The 21,789-nt window shown below is 46.2% G+C and overlaps 1 protein-coding gene across 1 annotated transcript in view; it reads left to right on the top strand.

The window, feature by feature from the left end:
• The first annotated feature begins 15,877 nt into the window (after positions 1–15,877).
• Positions 15,878–21,789, top strand: part of LOC131271388 (serine-rich adhesin for platelets-like) — a 32,698-nt gene continuing 26,786 nt past the window's right edge. The window contains exons 1-2 of the mRNA XM_058272801.1: positions 15,878–15,998; positions 18,217–21,732. Of these exons, the coding sequence (XP_058128784.1) occupies positions 18,932–21,732 (2,801 nt within the window). The 5' untranslated portion in view covers positions 15,878–15,998; positions 18,217–18,931. The remainder of the gene's footprint in view (positions 15,999–18,216; positions 21,733–21,789) is intronic.

The raw sequence follows: 21,789 nt of genomic DNA, 5'->3' as shown, positions 1-21,789 counted from the left end.
GAGTTGAACAATTTAGTTCGCCCCGGGCCGGGTGTGCGGCCGTCTAAATTATCGCCCTTGGTGGTGGTCAGCAAATATTTCAGCGAATTCGTCCCGATAGCGTCGTGTCGAATGTGTCATCTGGAAAAAAGCAGTCGGAAAAGAGAGGCAAAAACGAAGAAGTACCAGCTTGCCCGGTGCTAAAGCAACTCACGCCTAAATCGAATGTTTGCACAGCAAAATCGATCGATGACAGAGACAAGTATTGTCCGCAAACCAGCTGCCCGGTGTGTCTGTGCTAATGGCGTATCTCCATTATGCTGTCGGTGGGATCGATTTATTTATTTTTTACGTTTTGAAGGCATCAATTTTCGATGGGGATTTTCTAAAAAGAACATGCTTCTAGCTCCGGAAGAAATGTTAAACAAACTTACCCGTTCTTACTGTAACATCATTACAAACATATTAAAACATTTCACAAGCCCTTTCCATAAAACCACTCTAGCTGGGATTTTTCAGTTTATCACAAAACATCTATACAACACGGCATAAAAATAGAATGAAACCTCTTCAACCGGAAACGTCAACGTTCCTAAAACACCCGGCTGTATCCGGCCCGTGAGAAAAAGCCCGCTTTTGCATGCACGATTCCCATCAGCGTTGCTCTCATCGGGCTCGATATCGATCGGAAAATCGCGCCAAAATTTCGGTTCACTTTGAGATTGGCACCGGCGCGCTCCGTCGGGAGTGTTCCGAGCAGCGGATAGGTAAATCTTATTGCCAGCTGCAACTACACCACCGACACAGGCACAACTCGCGGCAGCCGGCAAGATCTTCAAGCCAATGATAAATTCGCGTACCCCGGGTTGGTGATGTATTTTTCACCGCCACCGCCGCCAGCCCCGGCACAGCCGGGATTCCCCAATCCGCCAAACTTCGTTAAGCAATCCGCAGAGTGCACCGAGAAAAGGGAAGAAGTTGGGCGGCAGACCAACTTTCCAACTTCGTCCAAACTTTGCCTTCCCAAAACCTCCAACGTACGGGTCAAAAAGGGATGTGTGCGCCCGCGGAAAGCCTGAGAAAATCTCGTGGCATTGAAGATGAGGCTCGGTTCGTTTGATTTCGCCGGTTTATGGCGCTTGAATTGAATCGCTCAGGCCGACATCGAGAAATCACTTTCGGACAAGAAAAGAAAATGTGTTTGGTTTGAAATGAAAGTTCGTTACAAGGGATGATTCGAAAAGAAATTCGAATTCGTAAAGTTTTAGGGCCTTTTGTAGCTTTTCTGTAAGTTCTCGTTTGTTTTTTAAGGCACCAAGTTTAGCTACAAATTTTTGAATGATTTCCAATCATGTTGTCTGTACATATAATTATGCTCAGTTAAAACTTCAATAAAGGATGTGACTTCCAGCAAAAGAATTACTGTTTCTAATTGTCGTATTATACGACAATTTCAAATACATTGTCCAACATTACTCCATGAGAACTAAAACGAGAGCTTTGCAATCAAAATCAAAATAGAAAAATGCTGATAAAACTCCAAAAGCATTTCAAAAAGATGTAAAAAAACCAGCGATTTCAATCGTCCGTCAAGATTTGGAGGTTCAACAAGCTGCATTAGACAGATATAGCATATTCTTTCAGGCACGGTCCGATCACTCCACCAGCTCGTTGTGCAAACGGAGATTAAAAGCAAAGCACAAACAATTCCCGAGCTGCGTCCACCGGAAAGCTGCTATACCACGCGGTCGCCTGGATTGTAATTTCTAATCCGCATTTTCGTGTCGTTTGTTGCCTCCATATGTCTCTTTTTTATTCCTACTATTATTGGGATGTGATTTGGCCAACGCCGGTGACTGCTCTGATGGAATTGGAGAACTAAACCGCGCCATGGTGATTCGTCGAAGCGCGCGTGTCAGCTTGCAAATGGAACAAACACGTGTTCTTTTGGTGTGGAACCGAATTCCGTTACGTTTTTGTCGGATCAGTCGCAGTTGGGTCGGTTTTGGTTACATGTTTTGTATAGCTGGATGTTATTCCGACACAAAATGGAGCTTCAAACACAAACAAAATTTGATTAATATATCTTCTAAATGTCCGAAATATCTCCAACCGCACTTGTTAGTGCATTTTTGGCACGTTTAAAGTGTACTCCAAAACAAAGCTCGAAGTTCATCCATAAAGTCATTAATCTTTGGCCAAAATGGCAACGGCTGTATCTTTATAGTGCACAAGCAAGAAAAAGTAACCCATAAAAGGGAGAACAAAAAAAACAAGAGAACAACCACCCGTAAAAGAATCATAAAACTTAATAAAATCCAAACGACTGCGCCACAAATACCACATCACAAACACGCTGCCTCGGTGCAGGCAAGAGCGCGATGGTGAGAGAGCGTGGGGAAATTTTAATTTCACAATTTATTATTCTTACAACCTCGTCGAGTGCATCGCAACCACATCGACCCGAGAGGTGTGCATTTATCTCCTAACGGGCTAACAAGCCGAGCAAGGTTTCGGGTGGTAGAAATTTAATGAACAATCCAGGGGCGTTATCTTTCCGAACCGGATCGGATATCTCGATTTGCTTCGCTTTCTACATTCCCCGTTTGGCATGGGTTCCGATGGTGAAAAAATGGCAACGGAAGCTGAAGGGTAATTTTTGGGTGAAGAATTAAACATTCATAAGTTACCAGCTTCATTTTGAAACTTTATAAAACATGCCGGCCAAAGGGCAGGGAAATTTAGTTTCATAACGCAGCAAATTATTTATCGAAGAAAATCATTGAGAAACATACCTCCCTGAATCAGTAAGTTAGTGGAAAGAAACAATATGTTTGACTTACATCCATCATCGTTCCAATTCGTCGTCTAAATCGTTCCTCGAAACAATCAAACATGGCCAACAAACCTTAGACCGGGCGTCGTTCACGGATATTGTCATAAACGATGAAACAACATGGCGAAAGACAGGACACAAGTGTGAAACATAAAACACAACTCACAGAGGAAGCTGCAAAAAAAGGGAAACCTAATCCAACCCATCCGAAACCGTCGCAACCGGTGTGTCTTTTGACGAAGGTTTCTTCCAGTTGAACAAAAAAGCAACAAAACATAAAGTATATTCGAACCTTCTGTGGTTTTGGTTACGACGAAAAGCCGCAGCGAACGGTTGGGTTTGTAATTGACGTAAAAATATATGGGAAAAGTCGACCCGGTCTACCCCAAAACTCTTTCCGATTTTAGCAGATTTTCCCTGTTTCATTTTTTTCTTTTTTTATGGTAGTAACTTAGCATCATTTCTGCGGACCCTGTAGGAACTTATTAGAGGAAGCAACGTGTTAGGAGGTGGTTGATAAATCGTGCCGGAAGGAAACATGGCAGGTGAAAAATTCGAGTCACCAGTAACTTTCGGTACGTTTCAGATTATACTTTCAGTTTCTCTGTACGTCATATGAAAAACCAACATTAATCAGAAGGAAACTTGATTTTTGCAAAAGAACTGGGAGCATACATTTATTTAAACGTTCCTTAAAACGCAAAAGAATGTTGAAAAACGTGCGTAGATTGATGAATCGTACTCCGAAATCGAAGCTAGCAGTTGTTCGACCGTAGAATGTTTACCCTTGAAGCTGACATATGCAAAATGTTTACCAAGTCTGTCGACGCACATGTTCGTCAAAATAAAAGTAAAAAAAAATAGTAAAAAAAAACTCCTGCCATGTCCCAATCAAAAGTGTCATCTCCGAAGACATACACGTAAGTACACCTTTCGCAATTCCGTTGGACCGATTCTGAATAATTAAACAAGAAGATTGGTTCGATAAGACCTTATCGCCTGAAGGTGGGCCGTAAACCGAAAATGGGGAAAACGGAAAGGAGCAATGCAAACGCCACTAGACACGTTTTACGTAAGTTAGTTTTCTGCTGATAACACGCACCCGATGACATCACGGTTGTAAATATAATTCCGCTGTGAGGATGCCATCCGAAATAACATTTATTTGTATTTTTTCGTTAAACTCTGGTCAGGTAAGAAAGCGTCTTATAAGCGTGGGGATTTTTATGGACAAAGTAAAGCCATTCGCTTATCAGTTCGATTTGCGATTGTTTCACTTCAAGGCACCACGCACAAATTGGTGGACGATAAGACGTGGTGAGTTGTGTTGGTTTCGTACTTTAAAAAAGCCCTTTTTTTCGTAGGATCTATAAAAATTAAGTACTCCAGTATGGTATTTGAATCACCCAGACTTAATCATACCGATGGCTATCATCTTAAAAAAAAACAACAATTTGAAATGGGCCCACTTTAGTTGATTGTTGTGCATAAAGCGAATGGAGTGAATGGAGTTGGAGTTCTGTTTTGCGCAACAAACGGTCTCATGTTCTGCGCCTCCCTGGCCGTTGGGCAATCAATGCCGGAAAATAAACTCGTGCTTAATCACACATCTCGCTGTTCATTTATTGAATTGTATCGCTAGTTCTCGCCCCGAGTTCCTAGTCCGAGCGGCGAGCTCATGAAACAGTTGGAAGCAATAAATTGTTTAAACATCTTTTCTTGCCACTTCTTGCCACGCGGCCGATCGTGCAACCGAACGTGCAGGGAACGCACAGGGAAGTTTTGTTATGCATCAATAAACCCGCCGTCTAATGAGGGGGGGGCATGGAGGGGCATGGGCGTTGGGCGGAGACGAAACAACAACGGGTACACACACACACACATACATTCTTCAAAAACCACCGTCCGACAGTACGATGGGTCTGCAAGTGTTTGGAGATAAATAAATAAATCCATTAGAACAAACACGCGATACGTTTGCACGTACATACATCCGTACAAATACACACATACACACACCGACACCTTTAATGTGAAAATGCTGGTCGAGAGGGCAGTGCATCTCATTAACACCGCATGCTGCCCTTCCGTCAGTCACAGGTTGATCCCCGAGGGTCGTTTGATAGGGGATAGAATTGAAACCCTCTTAATGAAAAAAGAAACAAACCCCTTTTTCAACAGGGACTGTGAAAGAAAAGAGAAAAAGATTAGCTACTATTCTTGGTCTACACTTCCTAAAGATCCAGTGATGCTTAGTCATTTAGAAAAGTTTGTGGTGAAGTTATTGGGAAAATTTAAAAATGAGATAATTTTGAACGTTCCAAAATCGTATTGAACGTGTTGTCTATTTCATTGTCTTTGGTAATTCAGGAGAGATAGTAGACAAAAACCCCCAATTGACATGACAAACACGTCATCAAAACCGGGCCCGGGCTGGTCCCGACACGAGTGCAAACATTCCCTGGAGTCTACCGGCTGTCAAAACATATACTTTTTCACAGATACGACGGTCCCCGCGAAGAACAACATAAGAAAAAGGGATCATTCGAGGATGGAACCTAACGTGCTGGCGCCGCTGTTGAGAAACACTGTACCGAGTACAGACAACTAACAAAAGGAAAAAAATAAGGGATTTAGGATGCGAATTAACGACCTTCGAGGTTGGACAAAAAATAAGAAAATGTTCGGGAAAAAGTTGGTCCACCGAAGCAGAGTATAAATATAAACAGATGCAACGATTACGATCATCTCCCAGAACGCCAGGTATCGGGACTAGCTCCTAGCAGAGGTTGGGGTTGTTTTGGGTTATTTTCTATGCTCCTAGGATGGAAGTAAGATAACAAATAAGAGGAGACGAAATTAATGTGAATTTCATTCTAGTGTGACAATTTGCAGACCGCCTCCAGGAGGGCAGAGATTTGGAAGAGCCGACAAGCATTTTGCATTTCCGCAAAAGGAGGTTGTACACGCTTTCCTCGCAACTCGTTACTCATCGCGCGTGAAGGCTATAAATCAGACCGGAACTAGCAAGTACGTATACGTCCTGCTAGCGGGACCACGGCTCGTGTGACATGTCCTCCGATAGAAATCGTGATACGGAACAAATTGCTCTAGAAACTAGCCCCAACTCCCCGATGAGCGGGCGATGGTGCTCTACGTTTCCACGCTTGGTACTCTACCGTGCCGTGACCCATTTGGTGTCTTTATTATAATGTAGCCGAAGTGGGTGCAGTAGACCCTCGAACCCAGTGAACCCGACACTTCAAGGCCTTGGATGTAGATTGAGCTACCCGGTGGCAACATTGTTCCCTAAATAGATCCACATTTTTGTTTCGATGCTTGCCTCCGTAAAAAAAAGGAAATTAAAGTAAAATAAACCTACTCCGATAACCTTCAACCCCTTCATGGTGTTAATGAGTGTGATGACGCAATCGATCACCAAAAAAACGCTGCAGCGTCATTGCAACTCACTGCTACTTGACGAAGGGTACCTCTTATTCTCGAGACGCTTAGGCCCCGAGTGTGAACCGAAATTGGAGGCAACTCGAGGAATTAAAATGTCATGTCAGGAAGAAGGTTTCAAGGCCTGATGTTGCCTTGAAGCGATCGATTCCGCAACGACACCAGGTTCGTTTTGCGGGACCTAAAATGGGTTGCAATATGTTCCACAAACTATGTAATGTTTACTTTTGTGTTCCTAAAGCGTTGTAAAGGATGAAAGTATTCACCGTATAAATCCACGATATTCCTTCGAGACATTTCGACACTTGCACTACAGTGTTTTGTGAACAAATTTGAACAAATTGGTTCTTGTTTCTGCATTTCAATATTTTGATACCTTTGGAAAGGTTGTTCTGTCAGGTATCAGATCTAATACCCAGGATTGCTAAATGCAATTATATTGAAGTAACCGAGTAATCGTTTGTCCGCGTTCATTTTATTGCACGCCGGAAGAAGTGTAAAGGATTCTATTCAGGCGGGAAATAAGTCAGAAAGATCAGTTTGAAAGCGTACAAAGTTGAGTGTAATTTTAAAAATCGAAAAAAATTGTTATTCCCAATAAGAGCACCGTTAAACCTCGATGCCAAATAGATAAACTTCGATAGAATATTTTTAAACGTTATAAGGGAAATATTAGATTAGAAACCAGTTGGTTTGATTTTTATAAACATAGATTGCGTAAACAAAACATTGAAACAAACCGACGTTTAGTCCAACAATTTTATAATGAAGTTTAAAGATACTCAATCGAAATTACCGTTTCGGTACCGAGGTTTTACAAGTTTCTGATGAGTGAGGGACGTTGAAGGTGCGGTGAATTGCATTTATACTTGCCCTCTTCATAAAAGACCTAGAGAAATGTTCATTACTGTATCCTTTGTGTTCGTAACATTTATATTAATATTTGTACTTAAACATGAAATACAATTTGTTAAAACTTACTGCCAAAATTCGTGACTCTCCCGATACACACAGAAACACAAACAAAAAACATATAATTCTACTATTTTTGGGTTTTAATTTCTGGATTGTTATGATTTGTAGGAAAATATAAAACTTAAATGGAGAATAATGAACTTGTCGCACTATTTAAAAGAACTAAAATCATTAAAACAAAGAATTAAAATCAAAAATTTGTTTCTCGCTCAAACAGCTTAAATATACGAGGGTGATGTTACACAGAGATTTTAGATTACCTTGTCAGAATCGCCACTCTGTGGAGCATATGGTTCTATTAATAGTTAACAAATTTGCGTTGTTCAAAGCATCTGTTCACTGCACTTTCATTGAAGTGCATCTCGCTCGCGGTTCGCTCTAAAGGCGTACAGACGACAAAGAAAACTAATGGACATCAAAGGCATCAATAATCAATGGCGCACCAGTGAAGAATGCTGACCAAGTGGGCGACGATTGTAAAAGTAGTTTCGCTTTCTCAGCACGCTGCAGTTGTGGAAGAAGTGCTTCTTGTTTCGTTTTGTTTTGCAAGCTGCAGATGACTCATACTAGCTCACTGTTCGTCACTGGAATGGATCATTCGATGCGTTGGTAAGATTGTGTAAAAATAAATATTGCTCTTGAATCCTATGACTAAAAGGGGTTTGTGTTTTTTCCATCTCTTTACGATGCTTTTTAAGGTTCCATTTCTTAATAACAATTCTTGGAAACACTAGGGGACGTAAAACTAAACACTCATACAGGATCGCCAAGCGAAGATTTCTCGCGCGGCCGAAAGATCGAATTTAATCTCTTGCGGACCTTCGACCCCTCGGGGATTTCTTTTTCGGTTTCAATTTTAAGATTTCTCAGCGGATTGTGATGAAAGCGGAACGTAACATTTTCGGTGCATAAATTCACCGTTACCACCCTTTTGGCTTGCCACTATGCCCTTGCCGCATGATCACACACACAGCTAACAGAATGCATATGCCTTATAGAACCCGGTGGCCTGCAGCTCCGACGCTTTCGCTTATTTATTTAACGCAATAAATCTCACAGCTGCCCCAAAACATGAGAAATAAAATTCAACCAAAACAAAAACGGCGCAGAAGAAGCAAAAAGGAACCACACTAAAACCGCACACACTCTCCAAAACTTCCCCTTGCCCAGCACCGGAGGGAGGTGGGCCGAACGTCAAATGTCATGATGCAACTGCAGCGCAATCTTGCAGCACGACGATCACGTCAAAGTCCCGCCCGTTTTCCGCCCCACTTCTCCATGCCCGAAACCGCGTCTGATCTTTTGCACACTCCGCGTGTTTGGTGTTCCGTTCGAATTCGAATTCCAAGATCTCCAAGAAGGACGGTCGAAATTACAATCTCCATCGATCACTATACTTCAGTTTTGTGACTGAATTGGAGGGTGCATGGAGATGCAGCTCGAAGCCGAGAGGGGAGGGGGGGGGGGGGGGGGAGAGAGGAGGCAGTCAAAGATTGTGCAATTATCACCCTCCCTAAATGACGGCGGGGCGTGCAATCGAACTGGATTTATGGGTCACAAGGCTTTTGCGTCGCTTAAACACCATTCTTCGGCCTGAACTCAACGTACATTTTAATATCCTACCATACACAAGTACAGAAAGTAGAAAAAACATTTAGTCGCCAGGTCAATGACCCACCCGTACGAAGGTCGAGAAATAAAAGTTTCTTCCGTCGTGTCGAGTTGAACTTTGGACAAAGCACTTTTTTGTCGCAACTCTGACCAATTTTGCCATAAGCAACTTCTTGTTCTTAGAATGTGTGAGATCGGAGTGGTTGATTTTTTTTCACTTCTTTTTCAACAAATGCTTTATCTTGAAGTTCTCTCCTCGGGAAGAGCAATAGAGATAATGTGGGCCGTTGGGCAGTGGGCCCTCGGAAAACAACGCTCGTACATGGCCAAGAAGACGCAGAAGCGGTAATAAGACATACAGGCAGGGCCTGCAAAGATGAAGAATCAGCCGGTACGGACGACGTACGACACAATGGCGCGACGAGCTTGGAGCAGAACTAAAGCAAGAATAAGTGCATTTATTCTTTGCATAAATTAACGAATAATTACGTATTCATCCCGTTCGCTCGCGAGTGTACGAGCGGGTGCGACGCGCGGAGGGGCCGGGATATGGCAAAGGTGACCGTAAAAGGCCACTACAATGGCGTCAAATCCACCCTAGAGAGAGAGTGAGACAGTGAGAGGCGAAGCGTTTGTGTTCCTCGACCGGGAGAACTAGCCGCAAGGATTTGCTTTGAAACATTGTTATTCCCGCTCAAAGGTTCAGGAAATGTTTAGCCTGTCTATTTTATGTTAAACAATGTTTTAACCTAACCCTTCCAATGTGACAACGTTTATCGAACGGTAACGATTTTAATTTCCTAAGGTACCTTCATTTCGTTTGCATTCGTTAACATTTTTTTTATGGGTTTCTGCTGTCTCTGCGAGTACTTAAACTTAAGGCGCACGCAGTCATCGACAGTATATTACCTCAATTTATTTTATTGGTATTCCTCATCGAGCGAACGAACTATAAAATGCTACCTCCGTTGCACATAAAAATGTCACAAACTGCTGATGAGGACCAGCGTCTGTCTAGTCCGGGGGATGGTTAATATAAATAAGTTAAGCATGTGTAGAAACTTTTAGTTAGACTTCGTACATCCAACGAGTTCAACTCCTTTTCCACTTCGGGCTGTGTTTCAATACTCCCGTCCCGGGCTTGGTTTTTGGGAAGAATTTTCGGGCGAAACCAAATTTTACCTTTTCCACAAAAACGGTAAAAGACCCAGGGGCCTACATGCGGGTCTTGTCGTAGTTGAATAGAACTAGAACTTAGGTCTAGAGTTTTAAGAACTTCCCTGTGTCGCTCGAAAGAGTATGACCGTCCGCCCGGACCGACCGGTTCTTCATGCACGGTTTATGAATCATGGCATGTTCTGCTTTATTTGGGGGACATTAATCATCGTCACATCTACAGTGTCACCCACCTGCTCCTCCCCGAAAGCCCCTTTGAACCTTTGTGAAGGTACGGGAAAAAAGAACGTCTGAAAAACAAGAAACTCCCAGGCCATCGTTCAAGTGATTTCGATGGCACTTCCGATGGCCCGGGAGGGTACTCATTGGTCACGGGTACGAGGTCAAAGTTCGCCGGAAAGAAACACGATGCGCGAAGTGGTACGAGAAACAAAATGGCCGTCCTAATCGACGGTTCGCTAGCGGGCCCGGAAGCCCTCTTCCAAGTGCGGCGTTTTCCGTGGCATTTCGATTGCGGAAGCGATTCGAGAAAACCGAAAGGAATCTAATCATCGAGTGAAATAATTCAAACGCCGGCCGTTTCGAGTCCGAAATGGACTCTGCAAAACTTTGCTCGGGTGTGCAGGGCACCCCCGGGAGCCTCGGGTGTGACCATTTTCATCATCAGGTATTGTACATTGAGTTCCTCAGGCGAGCGTCACAAACCAGCAAACCGCTTGCTTGGTGGAAGGGGGAAAACGACAAGATGAGAGAGATAATTTTTCTTGTCCACCCCTCGTCCCTACGTTTTCCACCTGCGAAAAAGGGTCCCAAAATGAATTTCCGCCCCCGGAATGAGAGAAAATCGAGTCCTCCCCACAGCACAAGCACAAGTTGCGATCGATACTCTACGGTTGAATAATTCCCACTGGATGGAAATGTCCGGACGGGGATGACATTTGATAGACAAGCAGAAGACAATTTTTTCGATGAACAGTGATTGGATTGATTTCTGTCCTGGCATGTGCAGTTTCAGGTGGTTTATCTTTTTTTTTATGTTTGCATTCTGTACGTACGTTGCGTTTATAATTTGCTCGCGCTTTTCAACGCTTCAGAGCAACAGCTTCGGGATGGGGCGATAATGCCGCGGATAAGGTCCCCTTTTTCCCATTTCGGATCAATTTGGAGCCTCGTTTGAACATCATTTTCGGGTAATTAACTTACTTAATTAATTTGCCTCCCTTGCAGCCGCACAATCGCGAGGGGAAAAAAATTGGCTAATTTTTTAAAAGTGTGATACGACCATTCAAAAATATTACGCATTTAAATGGTGAGTGGCAAGTGGGCCAAAAAACAAATGGCAAACCCACACGTGGAATGAAATTACATTAGCGAACCTTTTATCAACCATCGCAGCGTGAGAAGGCATTTCGCAGTGAATGTTGGGTTCCGTTGCTCGGCCGGTGAACGATGACATGCGTACACCGGCGGCGGCCCGCGATCGTTATCGTTCCACGGAAATACTCGCCATTTTGGCAAACGGAATTTCATATTCATATGCGATGTATGAACGACTCCTCGCGAAAGTGGGGTGTGGGGAGTAGGGCGGACACGAGAGGCACGGCACGTGAAATCTCCGGCCTTGGAGAGATTGACTTTCACTCCGCGTTCCGCCCCCGGGAGTGTCTGTCAGTTACGTTTTATGATCACGCGCAAGCCCCCGACTATCGTGCCGTGCCATCGCTTCGGACCGGACCGGCGATGCGGTGTTTCACGTACTCCAAAGTGGCTCCGAGAAATCAACGCACGAGCGGAGACCTCAAAACTGTATCACTGGCCGAAATGCTCATTTCACTCCGCGCAAACACCTCCACCAGAAACACGGGCGTGCGTGTCCGTTTGCGAATGCGTCGCAAATGTTCGTACATTTTCTCCTAACGGTAGCTTCTTCTGCATCCCGCAGTTTTCCTTCCCATCCTGGAATGGCCCCATCCGGTCGCGGAAATTTGTCCGATTTGTGGGCGAACCAATGGGGATATTTCTTTCCGTCTCTCCAGCCGTCGCTTTGTTTCTTAAGCTCTACCCTGATTTATACGACGGCCGCGCAAAAGGTGTCGGAAAACACACACAAAATCGAAGAAAATGTAAAACAACCAAGAGATGATGTCCGGGTGGAAAACCCCTCCTCTTGGCACGCAGCACCGCGCCGATACAAGAACACATGTCATAATGGTACTTCGCTCGCCGGAAATGACCAGTATAAACCCGGTCTCGGTGTATGCCGGGAAGATGTACCGGCCCGGCATCGCGTTGGGTGGGGCTGTATTATGCAAATATTTTTCATTTACGCTCGGGACCCGCCGGGTGCGGGTTTTGATCGTTGTGCGGGAGCCTGGCAAAACGGGCCGTCGCTCGATCAGCAGCAAATGTATGCGCGCGTGTTTGTGTGTGTGTGTGTGTATGTGGGAGTGTACGTGTGCTTTGAAGCAGTGAGATTTAACATGGAATATCAAAGGAGAAAACTCCATCAGCGCAGCGAAATGGATTTTCCCATCGTTGGAAAAGGGATACCGATGCGTCGTGTCTCGTGGAAAAGGTTTTCCGGGAAAACCAATGAACGGTAAGTCAATATTTTCGGATCATTCCCGGATGAGTATTCAACGATGTTTCTGAATCAATCAGAAACTACCATATGTGAGAAACACGAGAAACCTTTCTGAACTAAAGCTTAAAAGATTTTCGAGCCAAAGATTAGAAAACACAATCATTTATAAACAATCGGTACATGGCTTTGCTATGCTGATTATGAGCTTGTGTTTTTAGATTATATCTCGCCTAACCAACAACCAACCAACCAACAATAAATTGTAAAAATATATTTATTAAAATTATACGGCATACAGAATAAGTAGCATCTCAGGGGTTTCCTGTGTGGATATGGAAGAAGAAAAAAAGAACGTTTTATCTCTGATAATTACAGAGTCATTGACATTTTTTTTATCCATCTTGGTTTCTGTAGTTCTACATGGAAAACTGTTTACTAGTGGAATTTATCTGCAACACCTACTTATTTGCTTAGAGACCGCTTTTTACTCACCTTCGGCCACCAGCAACAGACATATTTGCCAAAAGTACACATGAGAACACGTGTTGTTTTGTTTTTCTTTCGCTATACACACACAATATCGATCAACGTTGTCGTTGCGTGTTCGGACTAAATATAGCTTTGATGAGAAGAGGCTCGCTATGTTTATGACTGTTTCAAAACATCACACAGCTTCTAGAAAAAGAGCCATCCAAGATAAATAGAGCAATTTTGGTTCATTTTTTGCACCCAGTTGCTTGCTGATTATTTTAGAGCAGTTTCCCACTTCAAAGCCTTCGAAAACGGCAAACCGAACGGACGTATGCTCGAGAGGAAAAGCAGGCTCCCTGGATGCAGATATATGCAGTTTTCTCGAGCTTTCTATCGAATGACCTAGATATGAGCAACTGCACTTTTTTTAATATCGCTTATGACTGTGCACGATAGCTCTATTCTGCAGATTGTTTGTGTAGAGTTGTGTAATTCAGATTCAGATTCATGAATCTGGATGATTGTTTGCGGTTTAAAGATTCTTGAATCTTTTAAAGAGAGAGTCATTAACCCCAAAGATCCATCAACTGGTGCAAAGTGGTGAGCAAAACATGGGTGCTTTTTGCTTATGGTCGCATGATCCATACTAATGAAATATTCGTCGAGATTCGTGAAAGATCCATGAAAGATTCATGTTCCATTAACTGTGTCCGTTTATCTTGTCTCTTTTATAAATTATTACTGGTATACATTATTATTACATATTATTATGGTACATTTTTCTCTACCGTGCAGTTATGTAGAACAAACCTTATGTAGTTAAAATTATGATACTTTAGCTAAGTCGCAATAAAACTGAATAAATCCTGACAAATAAAAACTGAGAGCACAAACAGTAAATGTTGGTAATCAAGCAGATTTGTTTTTATTTGCTAAAAAAAACCGGAATTTCTTCATTCATCGACAGATGCACTTGCATATTACATGATTTGTAATAAACCTACACGAACCGACGACACTGCGAGTACGGACACGGCGCAACGAAAATTGATCCCTTTAATCGTCGGTTCGGAAGAAGAATGACCGAGTCAAGGTCACCGCACGCACGTTGATGACACGCTCGTGGGTTGAGATGCGGAAGCTGGCATGGGATGCGTGTCATGGGAGGTGTACTGCGAGATTTCACTGCCGCAGTGAATAGGCCATTTCCCACGGTGCTGCGAAGAAAGGTGGAAAACACCGGCACTGGGAAAGCCTCTCGATGATCGCGAAAAACATCGCGCGTTCTCACATTCCAACGCGTGACGGCTCACCTCTCCCCTTTTGCATGTGTGCGTGCATACCCGAATCGCACGTTGCACACGTGCGCACACGTGTTACGTCAAACATCGGGTCAAGCCACTTTATGACGTCATCAAAACAAAGCGCTCTCGTACCCTCCTCCATGGTCGACCGACGAGTGCACGGTTGAAATTATGAACATCGCACACAGGAAAATGCCGGACACATTCACCACCACACTCTTGCCTTCCTGATACACTCGCTCTCCTTTTCACAGAGCATGTTTTTTCTTTGTTTGTCAGTTTTACAGACTTTTCCGTTTAATACCGTAGCACATTGAGGAAAATTGTACTAGTTGTAAAATTATAAATTATTCTTCTAAACTAAATTGTTATGCCAGTTCCTAGTGAAAAAAGGAAGTGCAGCACAGAGGCCAAAAATTCAAAAAAAAAAAATTGTTTTAATTAGATAATAATACAATCTTGTTCAGATCCTATCCTTTCCCAAGCTCGATTTAAAGCGTTTGGTCAAGTCGCTATAATTTTTGATAACTTTCAAAAAAGGCCATTAAAAGTATTTGAAAGAAAGTTTATTAAATGTATGATATATTTCAAAGATGGGTTTCGTAAATTTTATAAAAAATATAACGTTACGAAAATACGTAATGCTGGAGAACTAAAATGCATGAAAAACTGAACAATATCGAAAACACATGCGGTGTGACAGAGAGGGCATGAGTTTATTATCTCTTTTCTTTGAACTAAAATCCCTGTTAAACTGAGCAGTATGAAAAACACATGAGGTGTGACAGAGAGAGCATGAGCTTGGCTCTTTCTCTTTATATCTATCCCTCTCTCTTGTGTATGCGATGTTCATAATATCCATTGTCGCGGCGGTGGGTATGACGGTGCTTTGTTTTGATGACGTCATATAGTGGCTTGACCCGATGTTTGACGTAACACGTGTGCGCACGTGTGCTGCGAGCGATACAAGCACAAACACAAACACATACACGATTAGAGAAGTGAGACGACACGCGATGGAATGCGTGAATGCGCGATGTTTTTCGCGATCATCGTCGTCGAGAGGCTTTACCAGCACCTTCCTCACATTGCCACCTTACCATCGCCGGTGAAAAAGGCCTATTCAGAGAAATCTCACAGCACACACCTTGCGGTGTTTTTTTTGTTTGTTTCTCAGTTTTATCCACCGCGAGGTATACAGATTTTCAACACGCGTAGCAATGGACAATCCATTCGCGAGCGCGACTATGCGTTGGTATGCGTGCCGCCTGCTGCTTTCGCTTTCTACGGACAAACACCGCTCTTCGCGGAGTTCGCGGGTTCGCGGAACGGAAGGAATATTTCTTAGAGAGTGAGAGAGAACGAGAGAATGAGCGAACAGCAAACAGAAAAGAGAGCTCAATTCCGTATTGCGAAGATCGCGTCGAGAGCTTCCATCTCTGTGGCTTCCCGTTCGCTCGTCAGTGTCGCACGGACAATGAAACGGTGAACTCAGAGGTGCATGTACGGCCAAAAGCGCGTCCAACGCGTGCAGCAAATTGCTGCAGTGAAACCGAAAGAGCAAAACGAGAGAGCGAGAGAGCAAGAGAACTAGTAGAAGGTTGGTGAAACAATAGAAACAAGTCGGTTGCCACCGGAAGCGCAACCGCTTCGTTCTAGTGCCAACAGTTGTAATAATAATACTAAGTGCATCATCAAATAATTGTACCGATAGAATTTGTTTGGCACACGAGGTAGAATGAATGCTGATAGTAGGAGAATAAATGGGATTGGAGTGCGGGTGGACGAGCGGTGGGGAGAGGCAAAAGAGAGCAAGAAAAGAAGTGAGCGTGTATCGTTTTGTGAACGGAAGTGAGTGAGAGAAAACGATGGAGCGGATATCGATGCATGCGGGTGAAGGAGATACCGATTCAAACAGAATAACAAAACAACACAACAACGGGATGGAAAAAAATCAATTACGATACGCGTTTATGGAATTACGGCTGGTTTCGTGGGTGGAATTAGGAGTGCGGGTGATAAAGGCCTACGAGTTGGGTTGACAGAAGAGGAGCAGAGATGGCGCCTAAGTTTGTGCCATAGAGGAGTGCGGCGTTCGTAGAAATGCGTACTACAACGATTATTGTAGCGTACAACCACCTGCCTGGCGACGAATCGTAGTAGTTGGGGTCGTAGCGTATCAATTGTCTTTTAAGTTTCGATTTTGGCTTTGTCTGGAAGTGTCTTTTGTTTGAAATTTGTATCTGTTGTTATGTTAAAGAATGGTTTGTTTTGTTTCCTTTCTAAGATTGCAAGTGAATGTTTGCAATTGAACCAAACAAAAGGAAACGGTTTTGTGGTTGAAACACGATTAATGCAATGACTGTAGTTGGCTGTGTTTGGGTTGTCCAGGAAAACGACTATGGCGATGTCTTCCTTTTGAGTGTTGTTTTTCGTGCTAATGAGCCAATGTGCCAGTTATCGTTCCTGGTTTTAATGACCCCGTTTGTTAAAAATGAGATTTATGAACCTTGCGTGGCTGAAAAAACAAGCGGTCGTGCATGATCCCGTGTTTCGTTCCTCCCAGAGGAAAAGTGAACCCCTAACGGGGAGATGTGCTTCGGAAAATCCCCATTTGGTTGAATTTGGGTTTTCAACAGTATGGAAGAGCATTCGGTCGCAGCAAAAGTGAGCACTTAAAATCGAACGCACTAGTGTGACATGATTTATGGCCGTCGCCGTCATAACGGGGGATTAATGGTGCCGTTAATGTGCAGTGTGCGTTCCGAGTCCCCTGCACCCACTGGTTTCCCCTAGGAATGAGATTTTCCCAAATCAATCCAATCAACTGTCATCGTCCGTGGTGTGAAGGGGGCGCTGGGTAGGAGATGGAAGGGAACGAGATAAATTATTTCTTCCACCAGCACGCTGAGACACAAAACACACGTACAGAATGGAGCCTCACACCGCACACTATTTTACGCAAAAGTTCACGGAACCATTGACCGCGTCGACTACGTTTTGGATCAAACATTAAAAAAATCAGGCTACTACAAACACATAGAGCCGGGAGAGAATTCCGTGAAACAATTTGAACCGTCTCGCCGTCGGCCACGAAACGTCGCGGTTTCGCTGTCATTCGCCATCGCTGGCGGAGAATGACAGTTGTTCGGCGAAGACGGATCGCGCTGTCAAGTGCACACGGTGGTAGTTGTGCAGTACACGCAATCGCCGCGATGAAAACAACAACAGTATCAGCAAGTGCAATGTTTTAAGGAAAATGCGTTCGCTCGTACGGTTGTGTGGGTTCTATTGTATGTTTTTTTTATCGCTCGCTCAAACCGGGGACCGCGAGTTGTTAGTCGCTCTCTGCGCGAGAGAAAATCGCTACGCTGGTGGTGTGCGAGCAAGAGCGAGAGAGTGAGAGAAAAAAATCGTAACACGATTTTGACAGCTCGCGCGAAGGAAAATTTTTCACGATTTTTCTGTGTCCGTGTGGCCGTTTAGAGATTTCTCAATTTATTGGAAAAGCAAATCAAAACATCGTCATTCGAAATAAGCCATTGCCATCGAGGTGGGATTCTTATCGCGAAGTGGAAAGTGCGTTTCGTTCCCGTCGCGTAAAACACCGTGATTGCCCCCCATTGTGTGTTTGTGAAACGTACTAAAATAAAATGGCATTCCACCATACGGGCGATCGATTTTGATTGGAAAACGTGAAAAAATTACCCTCCCGCACCGTTGAATCTCCCATCCGTCGGTTGGGGTGGCAGGAAAGGAAATCCATGCGTTTCCCACCGTCAAAGTGTTTCTTAAATTCTTTTTATTTTTCCCTACAGGTAAACGTGTGTTTGTGATGTTCGATTGTTGATGAGGTGTAGTGAAAATATGTGATCCAAATTGTCCAAACACGAAATCGCTCCGCTGAAGCAAAGGAAATGAAACGTACTTAAAGTGACCATTGCATGCGTTTATAGAATGTTTTAAAATCGAAATTTTCGTACCGATCCAGTGCGTCGAAGGAGCCATTGACCCGAAAGAAAAGGAAAACACGGGCGCCGAAGGAAGAAGGAAGCAAATGGTCTCGCATTGAACGCGACGCATGGAAGGAAAATTTCTTACACAAGGTGTATACGATTGAATTGCGATGCTGCACAAAATGAGTTATTAGATGCGCGAAGCAGCAGCAGTCTCGCGAGTCTGTGTGTGTGTGTGTGTACGATTGTGTTGTTATTTGCGTGGAGAGGAAAATTAATTTCACCGCGCGCGCGTGCATTCGTTTGTGTGAGTGCGGTTGAGTCGCGGTGTGCGTGCAGCGTTTTGATTGGTCGCGTGTTTTGCGGAGAGGAGAGCAAATAACAACCAACCCGTCACAGTACGCGGTGGGAAAGCGGTGTGTTTTTCCGCGTGGTGGTGTGAAGAGGCGGCGAGGGACGAGTTTCCCACGAGGCACCGCGAGCGGCAGCGGCGTGTCAAATCGCGCGCGCGCGCCTGTGTGTGTGTGTGCGTGTTTGTGTGTATGTGCGGTACGACGGGAAATGGTTAACCGCGGATATGAGTGCCGATGTTAGTGCCCAATGGAGATCGCTCGGATTCAACGGTACATCCGACGGTTGCGGGCCCACATCACCGCCGACACACTCGGCCCTTCCTGATCTCATACCGATTGCGGCCACCGGCGGCCCAACGACCACCAGCAACAACAACAAATCGTCCATCGTGGAGGTGGAAACCGCCAGTGGGGTCGCCGGGGAAAAGCAGATCAACCATAACAACAACATCGTCGACGTCGGTCGGCTGGCCGGCGGGGGCGGTACGAGTGGCGACGATGGGTGTGCCAGCAGCTCGGAGGAGTTCAACTGCGAGCTAGTGCTGCGGTCCCTCGACCTAGGGGGTGGCGGGGGCGATGGGCTCGGGGCGGCCGAATCGAACACCGACCGGGATTCGGGCTTCGAAACGCCCTCGCTAGACACAACGATTCCCTGGGAGACGACACCGCCACCACCACCACTACCACCACCATCGTCGTCGAAGCCGGAAGTTGGGGTCGAAGCGGGAAAACATCGCCTTGGGTCGGAGGAAGCTGCGGCCGGCGTTGGTGGCGCTGGCCAACAAGGACAACACTATGTAGCGCACGTTGTTGCAGGGGAATGCAGCGAGTCCAAGGATACGAAGTTGATACTGAGGCGACGCAACGTCACATCGCCTGCCTCGGTGGAGCAACCGGAAGTGTCCGTTGCAACGATGGCCGGTACGTTGCAGCCTCCAACACCGGCGGTGGCCATTGTGAAAACCGAATGCGATGACGTCGTCGAAAGCGCGGAGCATGCCGTCGTCGTCAAGCGAGAAGTGGTGGACGGTGGTGTTGGCCAGGAGTTGACGTCTCCGGTCGTTCCGGTTGCATCGCAACACCCACCACCAACACCACTACCGACACCGCAAGCAGTACAGAAAGCTCGCCGAAAATCGGCCGCCGCCAAAGATGACCCCCTGCCGCAACCGCTCGAACCAAAGGAGCACCGGAAGTCGAACCGGCGGAGACAGTTCACCGATCGGACCATCGACACGCTCTGCCTGCCGGAGATTTTCTTCAACGCGCGCGTCCGCCCGAAACCGAAACCAAAGGTTCCGAAGCAGCGCGGCCCAAAACCGGGCGCAATCGCGCGCAAACGTGCCATGGCTGCAGCCGCCTCCGGTGCGGCAAAGCCAACCGCCCCGAGCACTACACCGGCGGTGAGGCCGAAATCGCGTACCGCCACGCCGAACCCGGTGGCCGTGGTACGCGCCCGTTCCAGCACGCCCGGGGCCAGCTCGGTCAAGTCGCGCAGCAGCTCGTCCTGCTCCCTGAAGCTGCCGCCAATGGCGCGAACGAGCACCCCGACGGCGGTGGCCGCCAGCACGAACAGTACCACAGTTCCTAGTGTAAACCCCATCTTCCTGTTCGTGAAGCAGGAGGACACACGCATCGTCGAGGTCCGGTGCGAGGACTACGACAAGCGCAACCGTATACGATTAACGCGCACCGGTCCGGGCAGCTGGCGGGCGATACCGCGCACCGACACCAGCTCGTCGGTCGTGTTTTCCCTGCTGCCGCCAACCCCACACCACCAACAATCGTCCGCCGAGAGTGGCCACGAGGGTGGTCAGGAGACGGAGGAGGAGGAGGAGGACGATGGGGAGGACGGCGACACATCGAACGCTAGCTGTGGCCGCCGCTCGGTACCGCTGGACACCGGCTGTTCACCAAACAATAACAACAACAACAACAACAAGTACAAACTGGCTGCGAAAGCCCAGCAAGATAGCAGCAATCACCACCTCCACCACCATCACCACCATCACAAGCACCACAAGAAGACCAAGAAAAAGAAGAAGAAGAAACGGTACGGCGGGGAGCTGGTGGACGGCAGGAGTAGCAGCTGCAGTACAGCGACCGGGACTTCCACAGCGAGCGGAGGCGGCGGTGGCGGCGCCCTAACGAGGATACCACGGAAGGTGACGTTCAGCTTGGGCGTAAAGCAGGAAAGGCTTGAAACCACGATGGTGACGATCCCGGCGCCGGAGGAAATGAACGGCACCGTCCGCTCGTGCGACGACCGGAAGCAGCAAGTGTTCGGTCGGATACGCACGACCACGGCGGTGGAGGAGGATGCGGCTGCGGCGGCGGCAGCGACAGCGACAGCAGCAGCAGCGGCAGCAGCGGCGGCGGAAGAACGCGACCGAGAGGAAGCGATAGCGGAGCTGATAAGGAACTATCACGAGCAGCAGCAGCGGCAACTGCAGGAACTGCAGGAAAAGCTGCAGGCCAGCCGGCGTAGCGAGCTGCTGTCGGTGGGAGGTGGCGTCACTGGAGGCAATAGTTGTACCGGCGAGTCCGGAACGAGCAATCACAACAACAACAACGTTACGAATGGTAACGGCGATAATCATCCTAGCGTTAACGGTGCGACAACCAGCGGCGAGGCCACGGCGAGTGGTGGTTTCTTCCATTCGAAGCTGCACGAGGGCAATAGTAGCAGTAGCAGTAGCAGTAGTTGTAGTAGTAATACTAGTAGTAGAACCAGCAGCAATAGCAACGGTGGCGCGGTGGAGCAGCTGGAGGGCGCCCCAAACACAAGCAATAGCAATAAGCGACAGGTCGAACGGAACGAAAACAATCAAAAGATGGAACTGCTCGAATTGGACAATGACGACGAAGGGGAGCATCAGCGTACGACGACGATGGTGCTCGACGATGACGACGATGTGCAGGAAGTGCACGGTTCGACGCTGGCAGCACTGGCACGCACGGCCGACCGGGAGTGGCCGATTGCGATGAAGTCCTCGGAGATGAACGCTCGACGAAACCGCCGTTCGCCGAGCTCGGCCACGATGACGGCGGCGGCAGCATCGTCGTCGTCGTCGTCGTTGGA

Source organism: Anopheles coustani, chromosome 3 (assembly GCF_943734705.1).
Source record: "Anopheles coustani chromosome 3, idAnoCousDA_361_x.2, whole genome shotgun sequence".
Classification (NCBI taxonomy): Eukaryota; Metazoa; Arthropoda; class Insecta; order Diptera; family Culicidae; genus Anopheles; species Anopheles coustani.
The sequence above is the reverse complement of the archived record's forward strand: the minus strand, read 5'-3'. Positions and strand labels throughout refer to the sequence as shown.